Below are 9,771 nucleotides of genomic sequence, written 5' to 3'. Positions count from 1 at the left end.
TTTTATTTCAGTTATTTTTTTAAATAAGTTTACTCGAGTGTTTTAATAACTCTGTCCTGGTAAACTTTACTTAATAAACTCGAGGTGTTATTGAATCTTCCCTAATATAATGAATCATTTCAATGTCTGTGCAGTTGTGATAGTGAAAGAGGAAGTCTCAGAGGAAGAGGTGGAGGACATCCTGATGGAGGAGAAGCACGCATCTGACCTGGACAATGAGAGCGAGCGAGTGTCTGGTGATGATTCGACCGAAGAGGAAGGAGCGATGAGCGACGAAGACGCTGGCAGCGATCAGCCTCCGTCAGAGGGGGCAGCAGAGAGTTCAGTGAGGAAACGCAAACCGCAGGAGCAGAACACTACTGAGGGAACATAATGCCACTGCATAACGTCACTGCAGTTGCCACCAAAAACAAGAGGAAACTGCCATATCTGCAAGACATGCAAAGCAACGCCAGCTATGCTGATTTCTGCATCATACATGCAGAACGTGGTTTGTGCATTCAGTGCATTTTACCTGCTTCTCGCTGCGGTTTAATTCAGTTTAGTTTTTAAGAGTAGTTGCTTAAATTGATTGCTGAAAGATGCCAAACATTGACAGTTTTATATTTTCTATAAATGCCAAAAATACGAATGTGCATAAATAGTCATTTTAATGCTGAAGTTACAAAAACTACATGTTTACAATGGATTAGGATGAATATCTAAAAAAAAGGCTCATATTTCACCTAAAAAAACAAAAGAGAAAAATGCAGCCCGTTAATGAATAATTAATAGTTGCTGATATTTTTTTTAACATTTTGATTAAGCACATACAGTGTCACATGATCCTTCAGAAATCATTGTAATAAAGGATCATGTGACACTGAAGACTTGAGTAATGATGCTGAAAATTCAGCTTTGCAAACCAGGAATAAATTACATTTGAACAGATATTCATATAGAAAACAGCTATTTTAAATTGTAATAATTTTTCACAATATTACTGCTTCTACTGTATCTTTAATCAAATAAATGCTGCCTTGGTGAGCAGAAGAGACCTCTTTCAAAAATATTTTAAAAATCCGAATTATTCCAAACGCTACACAGAGGTGTAATTAATTAATTTAAATATTAAAGTATTTTTTTTTCATGTTAGTATTTTTTGGTTTTAATATTTTTTTTTTTAAATAGTGTAATTTTTCTTTTTGACTTTGTCTATATCTTTGCTGCAGTATCCTGTTTTATCCTGTAATGCAGTACAAACATATTCTGTTAGAGTAATGAAAATAACTGAAAATGACAGAACTCAGAAAAAGGAACTGGTGCGTTACAATAATGAGAATTTGGGAGAAATGTGCTTAATTGTCATGAAAATGTCGCAATGCAAACCTATCAAACCTTATGATTATTTTTATTTTGGTGTGAAATATAAAAGCCATGTTCTTAATGAGATTCATGCATTACACTGTTGTTTTACCACAATTCCTTAATTAGCTGTAATGATAAACGCTTCCTCGTTTGTTCATGGTTCACATTCCCGTGCCACAACTCAATCCTGACCGTTTTCAGAAGGAAATGTTCTTAACATATGGTCAATATGAAGAGTATTTTTTTGCACTGTAGTATTCATCCACACACGATGCATATAGTGTTGAATAGCACAAACTGTCCATAATCATAGTTCCATAAACACCGCATATTATCAGACAGATGCTTTGTGTACCAGGTCTCAGGATAAGTATTTCTCAATGATATGAATGTTGTTTTGTACAGTGTAGATTTGTAATGTATTCCCTGTAATTGCAAATTGAATTCATAATTTGCACAAAACTTTGACAATATCTTTGGTATTAAAATCGGTGCAGTCTTTGACTGGCGGCTCGACGGTCTATTGCCTTTCTTTTTTATACTCTGAACAGACGGTTTAAATCTGTGTAGCAAATAAACGTTGGTCATTTTTGTAAGCTGTAACCAGCACAGAAACACACCAGCACATCTGTTCAATGTTTCTGTGTCATTTATCATATGCTGAACATCTATTGTCAATTTATTGTCATTGTATTGTGTGAGAGATTGTTATATTGTTAATATTGTGTAAGCTGTTCATACAGCACTGCTGGGTTTATGTGTTCATTAAACAGTTTGACTTGATACAAAGCATTTTGGATTGTAGTTTGTCATGTCAGCATTAAAGATGATTTTGGTTCAAAAAGAACATTACTACAGGCAAAAATATTTTTTTTATGCACTAGTCAGTTTTGAGATTTTGGGCTGTTTGGATTTTCATAGCGTGTCGTTTCAGACTAGGAAAGAAAACATCCAAAATACACTTCTAAGTGTTCATTTTATAACACTTTCTCTATCTGCATCTTTAATTATAAAACATTTTAAAGGCACATCTGGAGAAGACAAAAGCTGAAACAAATCCAGCATTAAGGCCTTTTTAAACTTCAAACCATTGCTAAAATAAAAAATAATTTTTTATAAAAAAATATAAGTCCATAATCCATAACGCTTCCTCCAGTGAAAAAAGTAATCTGGTCTGAATCAGGAGAGAAATCTGCACAGATCAAGCACCATTTATAAGCCAACACGGCTGGATTTTGATGTGAGAGACAACAGGAGATGGACTTTTCACTGTAGGAAGATTTATTATGAACTCGTATTTTAGCCGAAAGTTAAAAACGTCTTAATGATGGATTTGTTTCAGCTTTTGTCTTCTCAAGACTTTAACTGATGGACTGGAGTGCTGTGGATTATTTTGATTTTTTTTTTAAATCAGCTGTTTGGACTCTCATTCTGACGGCACCCATTCACTGCAGAGCATCCATTGCTGAGACACTGATGCAATGCTACATTTCTCCAAATCTGATGAAGAAACAAACTCTGACCTGAGGGTGAGCTATTTTCAGCAAATTTAAATTTGTGGGTGAACTATTCCTTAATTCCTTCAAGTCTAAAGCTATACACTTGAGTCAGAGCAATTTGGTAACACTTTATAATTACGTTCTATTTGTTAACATTAGCTAGTTGACATGAACTAACAATGAAAAATACTTCAAAAGAATTTATTAATCTTCTATTTTCTAATGTAAAGTCTTACTCTTACGTCCTTTTGGCTCATTTTATGCGTTCGTTCACCAAATGGAGTTTTATTTTATGAAGAAACCTTTCAAGTCTGAATTTGATCTTGTCATTTGTATTAAATATATCTCTATTTTGTCCATTTAACAGCAAATCCACACGTACCTGATGAATACTCTCGGTATCCCTTCTTGGGGCTCTTATGTGATTTTTGCCATCATTACGCTCTTTATGGGACTGATGCTCGGCCTGGTGAGTTTAAAAACATCATTTTCACAGTTTAGATGGGTTAATGTATTATTCATGCTTCAAGCCTAAAGTGAAATGCTTTACTCTTTGCATGAAAGTACCTCATGCATAAATATTCCTGCGGACGGAGCATCGTTGCTACAAATCTAAAAAGACCATTTACCAAAGGGAACCAACCAAGTGCACTTGACTTCATCTGATGCGAGAGCTCTATGAAGCAGATCGCACATACTGTACAGATACATGATGACTTGCACCAGAAGGAATTATATAATACATGTTGAAAAAGAAGTTCCTACATTATACAACGGTGAGTTGTGTAACACTGCTCGATTCTGCGGCTCTTTTGAGGATACAGTGGGTGGTTCTCGCATGTAGTGGATCAAACGTTCAGAAGTGAACTTCAGCTGCTGGGTTCAGTCTAATGATAAATCTCTCTCTATTAGATGCTGGTTTTGATCGCTGACTGCATTTGGCCGTCCAGACCAAAGCACAGAGAAAACAAAACAGGTGAGATTAGAAACACGCGTATTATTTACTCTGCACTAATTATGCGTTTAAGTTGTTTATGGTTTTTAATATCACATTGTAGCATAATGCTGTTTGAAATGTTTATTATTGCATATCGCACACTATTTTTACAATAAGTTCCCATTAGTTAGTGTATTTATTGACATTAACTTGTGCGTGTAAACATACTTGGTAATAAAGCTCTTCTGATTCTGATTCTGATATAGCATTTGCCTAATTCTATTATTGATTGCACTTCATCTATTTGCGTCTGTAGATTTCAATAATGCATATTTTAAAAGGGCTGTTTTCTCAAAATGAGTTTTTTTCTCTACTTCAGCAGCACTTACACACACCAAAACTTAGTTTTATTCCTATATATATTCTAAAGGTTTTTACTGAAGGGTTTGTTCATATATCATTCGCCTGAATTTTATTCCTAAAAACGTATTTTTTCCTGGTTGTTGACAGTATTTTGTGATTTATGGAGTGATAGAAAAAGAAATCCAAAATGCCTTCTGTAAAAACCTTTAACTCTAATATGTCAACAAAATGAAATAATTTTGAACCTGGCTTAATCCAATATTCATATTTATGTTCTGGAAAATAACAGGGAGCGATACTTTTGTTTTAGTATTTATTCATCTTTGTTAACTTTAGTTAATAAAAATACAACTGTTCATTGTTAGTTCATGTCAGCTCAGATCCATTAATGTTCACTTTTCATTTTAATAAAGTATAAATGTTGCAATTAACATGAGCTAAGTTTAATAAATACTTTAGAAATAGTTTTCATTGTTAGTTGGTGTTAACTAATGTAGTTAACAAATGGAATCTAATTGTAGAGCGTTACCATTTATTAATATTAAATAGTACACTATGAATTTCTGACTATTTTTGCCATTTTCCAGGATAAATATATAAAAATCAAGATCATTTTAGTTAAGAGGTAAAATGACAAGATATGAAGTCTTGTTTTCTGAAAATTGTATCAAAATGTAATGAGTTTAAGTTTAAAACGGGAACAAAATATCTGTCTATGGGGTAAAAAAAATAAACTTAAAGCGAAACAAGTTTTTTTTTCAGACCCCATTCCCATTGACATATGTTTTCATGTTTTAGGCTTGCTTACTTGATACATTTTCAAAAAACACGACTTGGTCATTTTGATTGTCAAGTTAATGTATCTTGATTTAAGAATGTTTAGATATTTGGACTGGAAAACAAGACAAAAATATTAAGTTAGAAAATCATTTTTCACAGATACATCAGTCAAACACATTGTTTTTATTATAAAAAAAAAACACACATGCACAGATTGGTGACACAAACCAGTACTGAATCAGAGTTTTGAATCGATTCACTTAAATTAACACTTTAAATGGGAACTGATTCACAGAAATTAATTTAAATATTGTTGCTTATTTTAAAACGCAAGTGAAATCATTCCAAATATATTGTGAATATTTAATGTCCAGTTTCAGTGTTATTTTCGCATAATTGAGATACTATAATAATTGTATTAATATTTTGAATTAGTTTATATTTTCCATTTTCATTTGTTTTTGTCATTTTTATGTCTACATAGTTTTTATAAATTTTTATTTCAGTTTTAATTGTAGCTATTTTAGTACATCAAGTTAATTAAGTGAAAATGAGAAGCGTTTCATTGGCAACTAGCTGAAATAAGTTAAAAAAAAAAATTTTATTTCAGTTATTTTTTTAAATAAGTTTACTCGAGTGTTTTAATAACTCTGTCCTGGTAAACTTTACTTAATAAACTCGAGGTGTTATTGAATCTTCCCTAATATAATGAATCATTTCAATGTCTGTGCAGTTGTGATAGTGAAAGAGGAAGTCTCAGAGGAAGAGGTGGAGGACATCCTGATGGAGGAGAAGCACGCATCTGACCTGGACAATGAGAGCGAGCGAGTGTCTGGTGATGATTCGACCGAAGAGGAAGGAGCGATGAGCGACGAAGACGCTGGCAGCGATCAGCCTCCGTCAGAGGGGGCAGCAGAGAGTTCAGTGAGGAAACGCAAACCGCAGGAGCAGAACACTACTGAGGGAACATAATGCCACTGCATAACGTCACTGCAGTTGCCACCAAAAACAAGAGGAAACTGCCATATCTGCAAGACATGCAAAGCAACGCCAGCTATGCTGATTTCTGCATCATACATGCAGAACGTGGTTTGTGCATTCAGTGCATTTTACCTGCTTCTCGCTGCGGTTTAATTCAGTTTAGTTTTTAAGAGTAGTTGCTTAAATTGATTGCTGAAAGATGCCAAACATTGACAGTTTTATATTTTCTATAAATGCCAAAAATACGAATGTGCATAAATAGTCATTTTAATGCTGAAGTTACAAAAACTACATGTTTACAATGGATTAGGATGAATATCTAAAAAAAAGGCTCATATTTCACCTAAAAAAACAAAAGAGAAAAATGCAGCCCGTTAATGAATAATTAATAGTTGCTGATATTTTTTTTAACATTTTGATTAAGCACATACAGTGTCACATGATCCTTCAGAAATCATTGTAATAAAGGATCATGTGACACTGAAGACTGGAGTAATGATGCTGAAAATTCAGCTTTGCAAACCAGGAATAAATTACATTTGAACAGATATTCATATAGAAAACAGCTATTTTAAATTGTAATAATTTTTCACAATATTACTGCTTCTACTGTATCTTTAATCAAATAAATGCTGCCTTGGTGAGCAGAAGAGACCTCTTTCAAAAATATTTTAAAAATCCGAATTATTCCAAACGCTACACAGAGGTGTAATTAATTAATTTAAATATTAAAGTATTTATGTATCATGTTAGTATTTGTTGGTTTTAATATTTCTGAAGACTGGAGTATTGATGCTGAAAATTCAGCTTTGATCACAGAAATAAATTACAGTTTAATATATATTCAAATAGAAATCAGTTACTTTAAATAGTAATAATATTTCATATTTTTAACAATATTTATCAAATAAATGCTGCCTTGGTGAGCAGAAGAGACCTCTTTCAAAAATATTTAAAAAATCCGAATTATTCCAAACGCTACACAGAGGTGTAATTAATTAATTTAATATTAAAGTATTTATGCATCATGTTAGTATTTGTTGGTTTTAATATTTTTTTTAAATAGTGTAATTTTTCTTTTTGACTTTGTCTATATCTTTGCTGCAGTATCCTGTTTTATCCTGTAATGCAGTACAAACATATTCTGTTAGAGTAATGAAAATAACTGAAAATGACAGAACTCAGAAAAAGGAACTGGTGCGTTACAATAATGAGAATTTGGGAGAAATGTGCTTAATTGTCATGAAAATGTCGCAATGCAAACCTATCAAACCTTATGATTATTTTTATTTTGGTGTGAAATATAAAAGCCATGTTCTTAATGAGATTCATGCATTACACTGTTGTTTTACCACAATTCCTTAATTAGCTGTAATGATAAACGCTTCCTCGTTTGTTCATGGTTCACATTCCCGTGCCACAACTCAATCCTGACCGTTTTCAGAAGGAAATGTTCTTAACATATGGTCAATATGAAGAGTATTTTTTTGCACTGTAGTATTCATCCACACACGATGCATATAGTGTTGAATAGCACAAACTGTCCATAATCATAGTTCCATAAACACCGCATATTATCAGACAGATGCTTTGTGTACCAGGTCTCAGGATAAGTATTTCTCAATGATATGAATGTTGTTTTGTACAGTGTAGATTTGTAATGTATTCCCTGTAATTGCAAATTGAATTCATAATTTGCACAAAACTTTGACAATATCTTTGGTATTAAAATCGGTGCAGTCTTTGACTGGCGGCTCGACGGTCTATTGCCTTTCTTTTTTATACTCTGAACAGACGGTTTAAATCTGTGTAGCAAATAAACGCTGGTCATTTTTGTAAGCTGTAACCAGCACAGAAACACACCAGCACATCTGTTCAATGTTTCTGTGTCATTTATCATATGCTGAACATCTATTGTCAATTTATTGTCATTGTATTGTGTGAGAGATTGTTATATTGTTAATATTGTGTAAGCTGTTCATACTATATATAATTCAAACTATATAGACATCTAAAAAAGCTAATAAAAAATGACAAAAACACAATAAAATTACTAAAACTTTAAAATTAATGTGAAAAATTCAAAATATTACAAAAAACTATAATAATATCTCAATGATACTAAATAACACCATACATTATTACACTTATTCTGTGTAAGTGAATGAATGAATAGACATGAAATATTATTGTGTAAAAAATCTCAAAACCTTTAGATCTGCTTAAATGCTTGATTCAAATTAGGTTTTTATAGACAAATACAAATATAAGATGTACGACCAACATTGTATTTTAAATGTATGTTGTAAGAGTGGAAGAAGAAAAAAACAAACAAAAGCAAAACAACAACAACAACATCAAACCTGTTCCTCCTTCAACAGTGTTTAAATGCAAAGCATGAAGTTGGTTGATGAACATCCAGAATTAGCAGAGCTGGAATATGAGAGCCGTTTCAGTTGTGTCTCATGTTTTCATGACTTGGTATTCATAGGAATTGGTTAACTGGGACAAGATTCATTTTAATAAAGGTTTTGAAGGAATGAGCATTTGAAAGTTTGTTAACTGATGTTCTGGTCTGTGTGGTGTGACGTGAAGTCGAGGTGTGTGAGCAGCTGTTGTGAAGCACTGCAAAGCTGTTACGTAAAGCTGCAGAGGAGGCTGAGAGGAGACGCACATCTCAACATCCTACACATGCTGAAGTTTGTGCTGGAGGAGAAAATACTGCCACGGTTTACACTCACAGAAGGGAGAATCTCACGAAACCTGTCTGGTTTCAAGTATGAAAACAAGTATGTCTGCAACATATTCCACTCCAAGAAATTTGATTTTGTCAACTGAATGAAGCCTAATTTCGGACCTTCAAGACACTGGTATATTATCTGATGACAATTACACCAAAAAAAAGTATTAAAAAACTTAAAAAAATTAAGCTTAATTATTTAGGACCTTTAAGACATTATATTACATTATTTGATGACAATTAAGCAAAACGTAAAAACGACTAAAAACTTACAAAATTACGTTAAATTATTTAAATTAATAGAACTAAAGAAATGAATACAATAAAATATCTATATATAAAATAATATAAGTGCAGGGTTTGACTGGTTAGCAAGGGTCAGTTAGTCTCTATTATTAAATAACATGAGTACACCATTCATGATTCAGCTGCCAAGAATCATTTACTTGGACAAGCATTCACAAGCAGCCATGCATTTTGAATAATAAATTTTTTTTTTTTTTTTGCGGTGTTCTTTAAAAAAACTCAAATGGACTTACATGTTAGATGGTCAGGATGGTCACCTTCAGAAATCTGGCAAATTTCATCTCACATGTGTTCAACTGAGCCACTGAGCTGAATGCAAACAGATAGTGTAAACATTCAAATCTTTTTGAAACTGAATTAACTGCAGAAACTAGGGCTGATATGCAGTTAGTGTTGTGTAGTTTTTCTCAAGCCTGGTCCTGAAGCTCCCAGCATGCACAGTGTCCACGTCTCCCTAATCAAACACACCTGATTCAACTCATCAGGATTATTAGAAAATCCAAGACCTGAAATAAGCATCAGATAATGGAAACATTGTTGTGCATACTTCCATGTCTCCAACACAGTGCAATGTTGCAGGATTCTTCATGCATGAACTCCAAACAAATAAACTCCATCTATAAGCTAGTTAAAACTAAAATTACAACCATACAAAAATCTGTTACTTAAATTAAATAAAATATTTATAAAAGGTATTATTAAACTGATTTGTTAGTTAGTAATTTTTAGTAATTGTTAGCACTTTTTCATTTTATTTAGATTAACTTGGTGAACTAAAACAACTATATATATATATACAGTATATATATATATATATA

At 32.6% G+C, this 9,771-nt stretch overlaps 1 protein-coding gene and 1 long non-coding RNA gene across 4 annotated transcripts in view; one reads left to right on the top strand and one right to left on the bottom strand.

Annotated features, from left to right (window-relative positions):
- tmx4 (thioredoxin-related transmembrane protein 4) overlaps positions 1–6,252 on the top strand; it is a 9,553-nt gene extending 3,301 nt beyond the window's left edge. The window contains exons 4-6 of one of the 2 annotated variants that reach the window (XM_016284048.1): positions 3,229–3,315; positions 3,759–3,822; positions 5,660–6,252. In XM_016284048.1, coding sequence (XP_016139534.1) covers positions 3,229–3,315; positions 3,759–3,822; positions 5,660–5,898 — 390 coding nt within the window. In that variant the 3' untranslated portion in view covers positions 5,899–6,252. Of the gene's footprint in view, positions 1–3,213; positions 3,316–3,758; positions 3,823–5,659 lie in introns of both variants that reach the window. The other variant, XM_016284047.1, reaches the window with a different exon arrangement.
- Positions 1–9,418, bottom strand: part of LOC107594097 (uncharacterized) — a 9,825-nt gene extending 407 nt beyond the window's left edge. Inside the window, exons 1-3 of one of the 2 annotated variants that reach the window (XR_001610146.1) lie at positions 9,187–9,418; positions 3,229–3,312; positions 2,374–2,394 (exon numbers count right to left, since the gene is read on the bottom strand). This is a non-coding gene — a long non-coding RNA (uncharacterized lncRNA). Of the gene's footprint in view, positions 1–2,373; positions 2,395–3,228; positions 3,313–9,186 lie in introns of those variants that run through there. The other variant, XR_001610145.1, reaches the window with a different exon arrangement.
- Between the last annotated feature and the right edge of the window lie 353 nt (positions 9,419–9,771).

The sequence above is a fragment of the Sinocyclocheilus grahami genome, unplaced genomic scaffold (genome assembly GCF_001515645.1).
Source record: "Sinocyclocheilus grahami isolate Dianchi unplaced genomic scaffold, SAMN03320097.WGS_v1.1 scaffold179.1, whole genome shotgun sequence".
Classification (NCBI taxonomy): Eukaryota; Metazoa; Chordata; class Actinopteri; order Cypriniformes; family Cyprinidae; genus Sinocyclocheilus; species Sinocyclocheilus grahami.
Note: the sequence above shows the minus strand (reverse complement) of the source record. Positions and strands in the feature narration are given on the sequence as shown.